Source organism: Hyalella azteca, unplaced genomic scaffold (genome assembly GCF_000764305.2).
Source record: "Hyalella azteca isolate HAZT.00-mixed unplaced genomic scaffold, Hazt_2.0.2 contig7632, whole genome shotgun sequence".
NCBI lineage: Eukaryota > Metazoa > Arthropoda > Malacostraca > Amphipoda > Hyalellidae > Hyalella > Hyalella azteca.
In genome coordinates, this window is record NW_025937753.1 from 151,702 (window position 1) to 167,363 (window position 15,662).

The following is a 15,662-nucleotide window of genomic DNA, read 5'->3' on the forward strand; positions in this document are numbered from 1 at the left end:
CGATACGTACATCAAGTCAAGTAAATTGGTTCGCAACAACGTTTTTCATGTGTAGCAACGGACTAAAAAGGAGAAAATAAAATACTTAAAAAAAACTTAATACCGGTATAATTAATGCGGGCGGGACTTTACGGTATATGTTATATGGTATATGGTATATGGCATATGGTATATGGTATACGGTATTCGGTATATGGTATATTGTATACGGTATATGGTATATGGTATCCGGTATATGGTATATGGTAAATGGTATATGTATACGGTATATGGTATACGGTATATGGTATATGGTATATGGTATTTATTATTAACTGATTCCTTGGGACTTCGTTGCTCGTAAGGCTGCGTGTATTAGGGCTTTTTTCTCGACGCAGGAGAGTGGATTCTTTATTCACTTTATTTATTCAGTGAATTGTTCATTCATTCGTGAATTCTTTATTCATGCAGGAGCAAACAAGCGTGAATAACTTCACCTATGACCTTGTATGACCTCGAATATAACCGTATCACCACCATCATTTTCATCACCCCCTACCGTAACCGGGATTATCGCTCCCCACCCCACCCCATGACACACTCGCAACGTGTGACTGTTTGGTGCGAAACATCTCGAGTTGTAATAATATGTCCCTGGTTATTAAAAGAAAATGAGAAGGCAGTTACATATGAGCGTTACATGACATGTTACAGGAGAGTTACATGACATGTTACAGCAGCGTTACATGACATGTTACAGCAGCGTTACATGACATGTTACAGCCTGTCTCTTATACACATCTAGATGTGTATAAGAGACAGATGTTACAGCAGCGTTACATGACATGTTGCAGCAGCGTTACATTTACACAATATATTGACAATTAATGATGTCATTTGCGTGATATCATCTTTAAAATTTATAAATTTTAATATTTAATTGTTTCTAAATATGCTACTATAAAATTCATTTGTATATATTCAATACTTTTGTTATAATATATCTTTCAAATAAGCAAGTTTCTCTGCCCCACCCCGCATCATAAATTTGTTATTATGATATGTAACAAATAATTCATTATATATAACATGTAATGTATAATAACAGTATATAGTGTACAATGTAAAGCTGATAATATGTCACAAATTTCACATATGTTATATGTGTTACTTTAACTAATAATTTATATATCCCTTATTGCTAGTAGTTAGTGAACTAAAAAATTGTCTAGTTGATATAAAATACGTCTACTATAGGCCTACAAAATTAGTTAGGTAGCGTTGCCTATATATATTCTGCCTATCTTACTTATAGGCATCGCTGTCCACGACCAAAAAAATAACATGTAAAAATATAGAGAGAATATATAAAAAATATAGCTCCTGTACAGCGACAAATCAACTGAAGTCTACGGATTTTGCGTTGAACATTTCAGTTACTTCTCAGTGGCTTGTTTAACGGTTAATATTTTTTAGCAATACATACTAAAGTTGATTTTAATTGTAAATAGGGAGGTAACTTGTACCTGTAAATAGGGAGGTAACTTGTAACTGTATATAGGGAGGTAAATTGTAACTGTATATAGGGAGGTAAATTGTAACTGTAAATAGGGAGGCAACTTGTACCTGTAAATAGGGAGGTAACTAGTAACTGTAAATAGGGAGGTAAAGTCCTTAACCTGTCCTTAACCTGTCCTTAACCTGTCCTTAACCTGTCCTTAACCTGTCCTTAACCTGTCCTTAACCTGTCCTTAACCTGTCCTTAACCTGTCCTTAGCCTGTCCTTAACCTGTCCTTAACCTGTCCTTAACCTGTACTTAACATTATTGACTGTGTTAATAACTGATGACAGTTCAGAGTTACATATAGCGTTCACTGATGACAGTTCAGAGTTACATATAGCGTTCACTGATGACAGTTTTTTTCAGTTTCACATATGACAGTAAAAAAAGACAAAGCTTTCGGGTCGATTACTGACCGGTTCTATAGAAACAATATCAAAAATAGTGCTATAAAAACTAGTACAAGAAGTCTATATTATGATCTAAATAATATATGAAGTAGATTACCTTTAATTGAACTATGAAAAATATAATATTGTCAAACTACTAATGGTTCGGTAAGCTAGTTATGAAGCTAGTTATAGTTATGAAGCTAGCACAGGTACACTGTCTGTAAAAGTCAGCTCGTAAGCAGTGCGCAATGTTGAATTCAAGCACATACTATAATAAACTATTTTTTCGATTACGTTGCGTGGCTTGGCCGTATAAATTCAGAGGTTTGTTAGAAATTTTCTAATATCTTGGGTTGTTACAAATGCACTGTACTTTTTTACAACACTTCTCTTTAACTTCACTTCTTGTTGTTTGTTTGTCTGCTACAAATCTTATAATCGATACTTAACACACTTCTACTTTTTAAATCGATCTGAAATTTTGCACACTTGCGTAAAGTTGGAGAGAATGCATGAATCAATTGACAGAATAAATAATTTTGAAAATATAATTATTTTCTATTTAAAAAAAAAAATTTAAAATTAATTTTTTTCTAATATTTGCAAATAAAATTAGAAATTTATTGTACATGTGTAACGTCGGAGACACTGGATTCTTCAGGATGTTGCATTTAAAAAGTAATTTCTAAACGCATATTATTCTTAGTAGGGCAACATGGGGCAGCGCGCCCCCCCCCCTTTTTTTTAAACTAAATTTTTGATGAAGTTTTAATTGATTCGAGGTGGTTCTTTGTTTTGGTTAAAGGTACAACTAATGAGGAATATATGATGTGAATTAGACACCTATATGTTTATTCAATTTTTAATGAAACACTATTTTGTAAAAAGTGTCAAATGAGCCCATTGCCCCACCCCTGGGGCAATGGGCCCATGGGCTTGGGGCAAGGCGCCCACCATTGGTCCCTTTACCACAAATGAATATTTTTCTTTTAAAAATGAAAGAAACAACACTTTACAGATTAAATAAGAAAATGTAATAAAAAATATAACATTCACTCATTTATTAACAACTAAAAAAAAACATATACTTAACTTGAAAAAAATATACTCTTGGCTTAAAAAATCTATCACTGACGTGAAGAAAAATATTTCATTGACATAAAAATATATATCCTTGACTTTAAAAATATATCCTTGCGATAAAAAATTCGTCCTTGACATGAAAAAATGTATCCTTGACTGGAAAAAATATATTTAGTTGATCAGAAAAAACTTCGTTCCAGTTTTGTCCATAATCCAGATATTATGTGCAGAGAATTCGTACTTAATCGTGGTTTCAGCCAACACCATAAAACTCATCAACTTTTGGCTCATTGGTGTTGACTGAAATCAACTTTCGGCAATTCAAGAGTCATTAACTCGATAAGGGGTCATAAATACGCATAACTAGAAACTAAACTTGCTGCCTTGAGGCGGCAAATAAAAAAAAATCATGCAATAGGAAGTGTAATTTGTAATTTGTAATCCAAAAAGCTAGTCATAGTTTGAAAAGGTCATTGAGACAAATCTAATGATGTATAACACAAGACTTCACCATGGGCGCTTTGCCCCGTGACACGCGTGGGCCCGTTGCCCCACTAAGTATAATTTCAATTTATATCGTGTCAACATTTTATTTTAAAAGCTAATAGTAGCGTTTATCACTTGTTTTCTAGCGTTTACCACTTGTTTTTTAGCGTTTACCACTTGTTTTCTAGCGTTTACCACTTGCTTCATAGCGTTTACCACTTGTTTCATAGCGTTTTCCACTTGTTTCGTAGCGTTTACCACTTTTTCAAGCCTTTACCACTTGTTTCATAGCGTTTACCACTTGTTTTCTAGCGTTTACCCCTTGTTTTCTAGCGTTTACCACTTTTTCTAGCATTTACCACTTGTTTTCTAGCATTTACCACTTGTTTTCTAGCGTTTACCACTTGTTTTCTAGCGTTTACCACTTGTTTTCTAGCGTTTACCACTTGTTATTAGAATTTTCGACTTTCGTCAATATATAAATGGTATCAAGTGCTACGTGGACTTGACCCCCCCCCGTGGACTTGACCCCCTCACTAACACCTGCGATGGGGTTAGTGAGGGGACTAGTGGGGGTTATTTAGGGACAGTGGGGAGTTAGTTGGGGGTTAATACAGCCCCCCTGCCCAGGGGGGATGTAGCCACCCGCCCAAGGGGCGCTGCCCCCTTCACTTGTGCAGTGGACGCCGTGGTGTAACGTTGGTCTGGTGCTTAAATTTGTTATAATAACTTAAACAATACTAATTAAAAATTTTTTCTCCACTTAAATTTGCTATAATAACTTAAAGAATACTAATTAAAAAATATTATACACTAACCTCGTCCGGTGTTCAATAATATATATTAATAGAAGTGTAGTACTCAGGACAATATGGTAGCTTTTTTTCCCCTCATTCCCCTCATTTTTGTGGGGGTCTTGACAGCCTTCACCATGGAGGCCCAGGTAAAAAAAATTACATGTTGTTAAACAATAATATTGTTTTATTTTTGTCCGATATTAAAACTATTATTATATCGGACTGTTATATAAAACTGTTATCGGACTATATTAAAATAACTGGTATATATTAACATGTTATTTGTTCCAGTATCATTTGTTCCAGTAACATTTGTTCCAACAACATTTGTTCCACTAACATTTGTTTCACTAACATTTGTTCAACTAACATTTGTTCCAGCAACATTTGTTCCAGTAACATTTGTTCCAGCAACATTTGTTCCAGTAGCATTTGTTCCAGTAGCATTTGTTCCAGTAACATTTGTTCCAGTAACATTTGTTCCAGTAACATTTGTTCCAGTAACATTTGTTCCAGTAACATTTGTTCCAGTAACATTTGTTCCAGTAACATTTGTTCCAGTAACATTTGTTCCAGTAACATTTGTTCCAGTAACATTTGTTCCAGTAACATTTGTTCCAGTAACATTTGTTCCAGTAACATTTGTTCCAGTAACATTTGTTCCAGTAACATTTGTTCCAGTAACATTTGTTCCAGTAACATTTGTTCCAGTAACATTTGTTCCAGTAACATTTGTTCCAGTAACATTTGTTCCAGTAACATTTGTTCCAGTAACATTTGTTCCAGTAACATTTGTTCCAGTAACATTTGTTCCAGTAACATTTGTTCCAGTAACATTTGTTCCAGTAACATTTGTTCCAGTAACATTTGTTCCAGTAACATTTGTTCCAGTAACATTTGTTCCAGTAACATTTGTTCCAGTAACATTTGTTCCAGTAACATTTGTTCCAGTAACATTTGTTCCAGTAGCATTTGTTCCAGTAACATTTGTTCCAGTAGCATTTGTTCCAGTAACATTTGTTCCAGTAGCATTTGTTCCAGTAACATTTGTTCCAGTAGCATTTGTTCCAGTAACATTTGTTCCAGTAGCATTTGTTCCAGTAGCATTTGTTCCAGTAGCATTTGTTCCAGCAGCATTTCTTTCAGTAGCATTTGTTCCACTAACATTTGTTCCGCTAACATTTGTTCCGCTAACATTTGTTCCGCTATTATTTGTTCCAGTTTTCTCCAGTTACCCCATAAGTGACCAACTCGCTATAAGCGCAGCTGTGGAAAAATCCAACAAAAAAATTTTGTTGTAGAATTTGTCAAAAAATTTCTGCTTTTTTTTTCGCTCGCGTGTTGCAGTTGTACAGAACTTTGTAGAATTACATTCAGATAAACTTCAAATGTTTCTGGGTAATATATTTTGAACATCAAACGGTATATAGCATAATAATGGTTAATGAAATTAATAAATTTCCAATCATTTCCATTAAAATGTCTACATTACGAGCCCGAACATATGTTGTCGGGCGATCATTATTATCATTAATGTATTTAATGTATATTGAATTAAGCTTTTTCTTGCCCACAGGCTGGACTGCCAACAGGCCCTGCAGTTAATGTGAGTATAAATAATTATCACAAGCACACCTCAATGTAATTGAATATGTCAACCTTTATGAAGATTCAGAACATAATTCCAATTCATTTAAGTATGGACGTACATCTTCCAGCAAAAGATTTTTTGTAAGCTCCTACCCTTCTTTAATAAAAATTCATGTACCGCCTAGGCTTCTACCCGAGAGTCGCTACAATCGGGAAAAAGTTATTCTGGGTCTGCTTGGCCACCTAAATGGCAAGTGTGTCCTGAGTCATACTGTTCACACAGGACTCTCATACTGTTCACACAGGACTCTCATACTGTTCACACAGGACTCTCATACTGTTCACAGTCCTGAGAGTATGATAAGGGTTGGTCAAGGCAGGTCATACCGAGCTAGCAAGCTGCCTTTCAAATGCAGATCTGGGCCTATACTTTCAAAATAAGTTGAGAGATCGTATGTTCGTCAGCCAATCATTGACGGCCTTTTAAGCAAAATCCACCAATCGTAGACACGAAAATAGAGCGTAAGTACTTACGTTCACTTAGCAAGTTTTGAAAGTATGGCCCCTGATGCGGACATTAGCGGCTGATTTACGTGCTCCCGGAGTCCTGGTTGGCCTCTGTTATAGAGTCGGTCCCGCAAATAAATTTTGCTAGGGTTCCTCTCAAGATAAGCAGTCAAGGAGCAGGGGCCATACTTTCAAAACTCGCTAAGTGAACGTAAGTACTTACGCTCTATTTTCTTGTCTATGATTGGTGGATTTTGCTTGCGTGGCCGTCAATGATTGGCTGATGGACTTACGATCTCTTAACTTTTTTGAAAGTATTGGCCCAGGCATTCAAATATGAACATGCAGGCATTTGAATCCATAGATCCGGCACATTTTTCCTGGTATGTGGATTAGTGCAACTGATATTTTCAATAACCTGATAAGAGTTTAACCAATACCCCCGTCATCACTAACATTCACTAACGATTCTATTTATTGCAGGTGCTTGTGAACCCCCAAGGCCCCATGAAGTCCTGCAGCAAGAAGGTCCAAATTTCGGTCGTGTTTCAGACCATCAAGTCCAAGAAGGGGGTCGTGTATGGCCGCACATACACTCACCCGGCGATGTTGAAATGCTTTGGAAGCTTCCAACAGAGCGCTACCACCTTCAAGAACTGCGTCAACGCTGCCGCCGTGGCCGGTAATAATAAGTAGTATTAATCTAGTACTAATGGCCTGCAATAATAATTGGCAAATGCAGCTATGAAAATACGTCATTACTAACGGCTGCAACCCAGTGAAAATGAACGGATTGTATGAGCCGGGTCGGCGCCGTGCAGGGCAGGCTAGAAGCAGTCGAGGAGAAGGCATTTGGCAGACATGTCCCTTTTTGAGACCCATTTCAATAAATGAAATTCCGTGCTGCCATTCGGCTCCTTCCGGCGCTGGCAGTTTAGATCCTGCTTCGAACTAACTGGCGTGAGGCTGCAATGCTCGATCCTGCTCCAAAGCCTGCTTCAAGCTTGCTCTGAACCTGCCCTGTTGCTGCGATCGGTGTTGATTTCTGCTTCGAATCCTAACCTCCGCTAACTTCGCAGGACACTCCACCCTATCCTTCAATGGTACCACCTGCCTCACCTACAACGCAACTGTGCCGAGTTTCTCGTGCGCTAACCAGCAGGCAGCAGCGGCAAACCCCGTAGTCATCTACCAGGCCAACCCACCTCTGGTCCAGCCCAATTTCGGTGGGTGTGATAGATTAGTCCAACCCAACTCTGGTCCAGCCCAATTTCGGTGGGTGCGATAGATTAGTCCAACCCACCTCTGTTCCAGCCCAATTTAGGCGGGTGTTTAGGCTTACGACCTTAAGACCTTTTGATGAGTTTAGGACTTCCTAGTCCCCGGTCACGCTGATGCTTCACCTTCGTCGTCCTCCGTCTTCGAGTCATCGAAAGGCAGGTCACCCCGCCCTCGAGTCCTGGATGTAACGTTGGACGTGTTCTGTATATTTGCCCTCCTTTGGGCCAGCTGATGCAAGGTGCTGTTGCTTGTCACTTGCTGAGGATAGTTTCCCATTACTGGACAATCCGGGATCTTTTTAAACCAATTGCCCAGTCGTCTCTTGAATGTTGCAAGGGTAAACTCCCCTCCTCTCAGCTCTTTTGGCAAGGATCCATCCCGAAGAGTCTGTATTCTGGCCGCGGCTCGGTTATTAAATGGGGGAATCTTGCATAGTCTCCCTCTCCTTTCGATGTAATATGTCACTATTTTGGATATCTCACTCTCTGAATTGGGAGCTAGTCCGGTTATCATCTTTCAGGTATGATATATCTCTCTCTTCTCCTCTCCATGAGTACAGTCCCATGTGTTTCAATATTCCCCAATAGTCCAGCTTCAGCTCCTTCATACCTCTGATCCTGGATGTGAAGGTCCGCTGGGCTGTCTTAAGTTTCCGCACCGCGCCCGTCATGAACGGCGTTCAAAGTTGGCAGCAGTACTCAAGATTGGGGAGCACAAGGGCTCTGAAGAGTGTAATCATAGGTGCTGCTTCCTCTTTCGAAATGTCTGCCAGATCCACCCCATCCGTTGCCTGCTTCGCGCGACTATTTCCTCGATGTGGGCATCGAAAGGTTCTTCGGTACTCATCAACACTTCGAGATCTCGAACTAGTTGCTTCTCCTCAATTTCTGTGCCATCTGATGCCAAGTAGCGATGTGGCATCTGATGCCAAGTAGCATCCCGGTCTCTGTGCCAACTCTGCATCTCATCACTTCAAACTTGGTGCCGTTGAACGGCATATTGTTCATTAAGGCCCAATCGTAAATTGTCGAAAAGTCATCATGTAACCTCTGGCAGTCTAGGTCATCTGTGATCTTCATCAGCACTCTTGTATCGTCCGCAAATGACGATGTAGATGCGTGGGTAAGTTCCGAATCGGTGTCGGCGATTTGGATGAGGAAGAGGATCGGTCCAAGCACTGAGCCTTGTGTAACTCCGCTTTTCACCCTCGCTTCTCTAAATTTCGAGTTTCCAATTGAGACAGCTTGTACGCTATCGGTAAGGAAGTTGTGTGCCATCTTAATCATGCTTCTTGCTGGGATTTTAACCACGTTTCTAAACGAGGCTCAGGTATTTATGATTATTTTCTTTATAAGTAAGAGTATAAATATAGTCATTTACATGATGTTTAAATCATTCATTCCACTCAACAGTAACGTCATTTATTCCACACTACAGGTTCATTCAAAGTACTGGCTGTGAACGCAACCTTTGATGTGACTATATTTATAATGTAATACTAATATTGTTAGGCTTAATACAAAAACGGTAAACAGGTTGAACTTTTATTGTGGAACTTGATCCCATAGACGACTGGTCCCGCAAGCTTGAGGAATCAAGACGCATTCACATTTCAGCCAACAAAACTATTTACAAATAGATACCCAACAATAGGTATGAAGAAAAAGAACAAATTTATATCCTAAGGAATGTGGAAATTTCTAACAATATAATGATTATATTTATAAGAGTATAAGTATAGTCATTTCCACGATGTATATAGTCATTTATTCCCCACTACAGGTTCATTCAAAGTACTGACAGTGGCAGCAACCTTTGATGTGAACAACAACTTCGACGTGACGTGGACCGCAGAAGACGGTGGCTGCTCCTACCCCGGTTTTGTCATCACCGTGGCCGGTCTGGTGAAGTACGTCGAAACGCTTTCGTTCCATGCGAATTTCGTCGTTGGTGCCGGAAGAAACGTCGCACGCAACGGAGGAAACGTCGCGGTTGCCTACGGGTTGCCAACTGGAGAGACTTTCGGCCAAAGTTTGAGTACCACTGCGGTGGAAGCCACTACCACAACCACTTCGACAACAACCACGTCGACAACTACCGACTCTGCGACAGGCATTGGCACTGGAATTGTTACCGGTAAGTCATCAAATATTTCATGTGTGTGATGTATGTAAGTGTGTGTAGACGACTAGATGGGATGACATCTTGATAATTTGTACTTTGATGTGGTCGCAAAATAGATGCAATAATGTAAGCGCAATATTTATGGTGCAATATGGGACCAAATTGATATATTGATATATCCTCGAGATGTTTTATGTAATCCCAATATCTGTTATGATATAATCTCATGATCACTTATACGAACTCATGACTAATAGATGTGTTCATGTTGTGTTGGTAAATCTTAACATCATGAAGGTACATATAGCAAGGATGTTATGATGCGGCGATCACTAGATGTTATGTGATTTTACATCACTAACTTCATACCAACCTGGTTTTACATCACTAACTTTATACATGGTTTTGAAAACCAACCTCTAACATAGTTTTTTTTTCAAATCCCAGCACCGGGTGGGTTCGTTACAGTCGCTTGATAGACGAAAACTCCATCGACATCCTGTGCGACGCTGACGAATTTTCCACTCTGGGTCGTCGGCATCTAACCTCTTAAGATGGCCCGGCCCATTGAAGTCTTTATAATCACCTGATAAACTAATAACTCTAACCAGTCATCTATCGTTGAAATACCTGTGATTTACTGTTATTTCGTCAACGTCATTTGCGCTGGAGGTGTCGAAAACCTCACCTTGATGAGAATCTGACCTTGATGAGAAATTGTATTCCAGATAATTAATATGTAATTTTGGATTTTCAGTAACTCTATATGAATGTTTGTTTATTCAGTAAATTGATGAAGGTTTGGATTTCAATAACCTAATAAGAGTTCATGTTTCAAAAGTTAGTAAGAGTTTTATTCTTCATTAACCTTAGTAGAAGTTAGTTACTCACTCACCTAAATAATGCTAGATTTTAGACCAACCTAATAACCCTATCAAAATTTGGGACCACCCAGACTTAGGCCGAATATAGCCTCTACAGTCGGCGCAAATTCTGGGTCTGCTTGGCCACTCAATCGAAATAAGTTTCTGGTCAGAAACTCCATTCCGTCCCTAACAAAATTCGGGGTATGCTGCAGCCTCCGCCCCAGAGTTGCTATGTTCGCGTTAGATCGAGTTATACTGGGTCAGTTGGCCAACTGATCGTAATCAACGACTAGTCAGAACCTTCTTGTCGACTTTACAGTCTCCTGAGAGAAGGGCAAGAGTTGGCCGAATAAGTACCAGGCGCTTGTAGCTGTCTGATTCGGGGACCGGAATGTAGACCGAAAAGCGGACATATGGAAGCTGCGGTGGACTATGCTCCCCGAGTCCTAGGCGTTGCTTAATCCAGAGCCGCCATTGGCTCTATATTTTGTTAAGGGTCTTAATTTTTAATCGCCTGAGAGTATAACAAGGGCTGGGCGAGCCGAGTAATACGGAGCTAGCAAGCTGCCCAGAGGCTGCCATTCAAACCCTGAGCCGAGGCTGTCTTTGAGAAGCTAATTTACGTGCTCCCGGAGTCCTAGGCGGACCCTAATGATGAGTCGCGCCCACCTCAAAATTTTGTTAGGGAAGAGCACTATTTTATAATACCTAGGAAAAACCTATGGGCATACAGTGGTGGAAACTGGTATACGACCACCAAGTTTTTTTCTGAATATTTTTTATTGCATAAAAAATACTGGATTCTAATTATGCGAGGTTAAACTACGTTTAAAAACGGTTCAAACGTCATACGAAAAAATTATTTTTTTTTTCAAAATATATGAAAAGAAATTATGAAAATTAGAAAAATCTAGGTTGAAATGATCATAAGACCATAATGGGTTTTTATCATTTTAGTATATTTCTGTTATATTTTCACGTTTAAAAAGTACAGCAACGTGAAGAAGATCCTGAATTTCGCCATTTAGGGTACTTCTGGTGTACTTCTGGTGTACTTCTGGTGTAGTTCAGTGTCTTCATTTATATTATTTCGAAGTAAAAAAGATGCAAAAATGGACAAGACTCACAGAGGCCGAGAAGGCGCAGATTTTGGCCTATGCGAAATACGGTAGAAGCCAACAGGACATCGCAAAGGAAATTAAACGCGCAAAAACTGTTGTACAATCATTTTTTGCTAATTCGGACGGCTACGTATAAAAAATGTACTCTGTACCAACCCCAAAATTAACCGACAGGGATATTAGGAGACTGTTTTCAGAGGCTTCCATAGCTGGCGCTACCTCTACTTCTATAAAATTGGCCACTGGAGTTTATGTGGCAGCACGACGCATCCGTCAGATTTTGCATGACTCGAAGAAATTCAAGAACAAGAATCGGAAAAATGCCCCTATGCTCAAACAAAAACATGTTATCAACCTACTAAAACTAGCTAAAAAAATGTGCATTTCGGTGAGGGATTATCTTCGTTGATGAAAAAATTCAATCAATTGATGGTCCAGCCGGTCAATCTTGATGGTCCAGATGCCATTGGCACCACCTGGACCGTGAGCCTGAATTCTTTTCCAAGCGGCAAACTGGGTCTATACTTTCAAAATTCGCTACGTGAACGTAAGTACTTACGCTCTATTTCCTTGTCTATGATTGGTGGATTTTGCTTGAAAGGCCGTCAATGATTGGCTGATGAACTTACGATCTCTTTAACTTTTATGAAAGTATAGGCCCTGGTATTGGTTCGGTCATGGTTTTGGGGGCGTTCAGCCGAAAGGGAAATTCAACTCCAGCTATTTTACAAGTGCGGCAAGATTCCACGGCATACAAGCACACGCTATTTCACAGTCTTCTCCTTTATGCCGTTGGCTTGACTAGTGCCTAGCCCTTACCTCAACCCCATTGAGGGGTTGCCTAGCAGTCTTAAATGCCTAGCAAATTACGGACCAGGCAATAAGTCCAGCAGCTATCTCAATCAATCGTCAGCTATGGAAAGATCGGGTTCCAAAGGCCGGATCCCTTGTGAATCAAGTCACGGAAAATTCAAGAATCGGCAACAGGCCATGGGCCTATTTCTTCAGTGCCGACACTTCTATTCTATTCTATTCTATTGAAAACCTATGCGGCATCATGGAGAGGGATGTTTACCAAAATAAGCGCCAGTTTCAATCTGTGAGTGACCTGAGCACGGCTATCCTTCGTTCCTGGGATAAAATTCCTCAAAAGACACTGGATTATTTAGTATATAGCATGGGAGAAGATGCATTGAGGTAATTAAGGCGAGAGGAGGTAAGATTGCCTATTAAAACGAATGGTGCACGTATGGGATTAAAAAATGGGAAAACCTCTATTGGTCTCATAACCATTTCCCCCGAGTATTTTATGATTTTCATAATTTATTCTCCTACATTTTGAATTAATTATTATTTCCGTATAGCGTTGGAACCGTTTTTAAGCGTATTTTAACCTCGTATAATTAGAATCCAACATTTTTTATGCAAGAAAAATTATTCAGAATATAAGGGTGGTCGTATAGCCATTTCCGCCACTGTAACACGCACTTATACTAAGAGAAATAAGGTACTTCCAAATAACTGGATCGGTATCCAGTGTGACCTGGGACCATACTTTCAAAACTCGCTAAGTGAACGTAAGTACTTACGCTGTATCTTCTTGTCTATGATTGGTGGACTTTGCTTGAAAGGCCGTCAATGATTGGCTGATGAACTTACGAACTATTCACTTTTTTTGAAAGTATAGGCCCTGGAATGGGGCGCATCAGTGCTACATGAAGAAACTGTGTCGATATTTGGTCAATATGAGACATTAATTTGTCTGAGAGTCGTGTTAACCAATAGGCATTATACCGCTGTCTGCGTCCACCGCTGTCTGCGTCCACCGCTGTCTGCGTCCACCGCTGCCTGCGTCCACCGCTGCCTGCGTCCACCGCTGCCTGCGTCCACCGCTGTCTGCGTCCACCGCTGTCTGCGTCCACCGCTGCCAGCTGCCACAGTCCACGTCAGGCTGGGGCGGGCTTCATATATATCGTAATTTACTTATGGATGAATTTATATAGATAATATAAATATATAAATTTTATATATTTATAAAATATATAAATTTTATATATTTATAAAATATATAAATATATATTTATATAAATAATATAAAATATTTATAATTTTACGTAACGGACAAATTTACGGCAGAACTTGCGGCCGGTCTCCTAATTCAGTGACCAAGGAATATAATTCAATTATCAAGGAATATCTCCAAAATTAATAAACGTAGCTCGATGAAATTTGGTACACGTATTCATTATGACATAACTGTGATGTTTAACTCGTGAGAATTTTTTCGATTTCACCTTCATTTGTGAGTTATATGGCGATGCGTGCCGAAATTAGCAGTGAGCAAGACATTTTTCCCAAAGTACTGAATAGATATGAACGAAATTTCGAATATACATTCCTAACTATCCAACGGTGATATTTAACAAATAGAAATTTTTATATTTTGCTTTCGTACGCGAGTAAATTTTTTCTAAAATACTTAACAGATTTGTATGAAAATTTGTATATAAATACCTAATTTTCTAACGGTGATGTTTAGCTCGTGAGAATTTTTTCGATTTTGCCTTCGTTCGCGGATCACAGCAAGTATAGAGGCAAGGACGAAAGAATTTATCGCAAGAATCTTCAACTGGGAGTAAGTTTTTATATTATACAATATGTGTTATATAAGAGTAAAGTATAGGGTTAACAACAAGCGTCCGTTCAAGATGAAGATTATTATTATGCAAGATTGATTTCGTTGATCATGCAAGATGAAAAACATCAACAGAAGACGTTTTTGTAGTCATCATGACTTTCAGTATCAGCGTTCTTCTATAGGTAGATACCGGAAGGCAGAATCAGAATATAGTAGATATCAGAATAGAGAAAGAATATGGTAGATATCAGAAGGCAGAAAGAATACAGATCAATTAAAAATCAGAAAGATGGAAATTATCAGATAATTGATATAAGGCCCCTTCGTGAAAAATATCCCCGATTAGGAAAAAGTTCCGTAGTTCAAAGAAAATAGGTTTAAAATTTACTGAGTCGTGCTAGACTCTGATGCTAAATTCGGACAAGAAGTTTGTTGCGTGCGACAGTATGTTCATTCTGCAATCACTGAGATGAGATTTTAATTGTACTCTTAAATAAATAAATTACTAAAATATTGATGCAAAATGAAAGAAATATAATTTTATTATTGAAAATTAAAAGCAAGTACAATAAGTGTGATATTATGAAGATATATGCACATTGTCCAAAATTAATATAGGTTGGCAAAAGTTGTTCCTTTAAGCAGGTTTCATTGAAGACCAGAGAATTTGTTTTATTGACAATTGTCTTATCAGTTTTTTTATACAATCGTATTTAACCAATCGGACAATTATACACCACACAGAGGGCGGAGTGCAGCACCTGATGCAGGTGCACTCACCACGCAGAAGAGGGCGGAGTGCAGCACCTGATGCAGGTGCACTCACCACGCAGAAGAGGGCGGAGTGCAGCACCTGATGCAGGTGCACTCACCACGCAGAAGAGGGCGGAGTGCAGCACCTGATGCAGGTGCACTCACCACGCAGAAGAGGGCGGAGTGCAGCACCTGATGCAGGTGCACTCACCACGCAGAAGAGGGCGGAGTGCAGCACCTGATGCAGGTGCACTCACCACGCAGAAGAGGGCGGAGTGCAGCACCTGATGCAGGTGCACTCACCACGCAGAAGAGGGCGGAGTGCAGCACCTGATGCAGGTGCACTCACCACGCAGAAGAGGGCGGAGTGCAGCACCTGATGCAGGTGCACTCACCACGCAGAAGAGGGCGGAGTGCAGCACCTGATGCAGGTGCACTCACCACGCAGAAGAGGGCGGAGTGCAGCACCTGATGCAGGTGCAC

The 15,662-nt window shown here is 39.5% G+C and overlaps 1 protein-coding gene across 1 annotated transcript; it reads left to right on the forward strand.

Moving 5' to 3' along the window:
- The first annotated feature begins 4,187 nt into the window (after positions 1–4,187).
- Positions 4,188–10,609, forward strand: LOC108680730. The gene is made up of 6 exons (XM_018169618.2): positions 4,188–4,445; positions 5,876–5,905; positions 6,880–7,078; positions 7,476–7,622; positions 9,460–9,813; positions 10,249–10,609. Exons 1-6 carry the CDS (start codon positions 4,374–4,376, stop codon positions 10,275–10,277), a joined length of 831 nt encoding a protein of 276 aa, XP_018025107.1. The 5' UTR covers positions 4,188–4,373; the 3' UTR covers positions 10,278–10,609.
- The last annotated feature ends 5,053 nt before the right edge of the window (positions 10,610–15,662 follow it).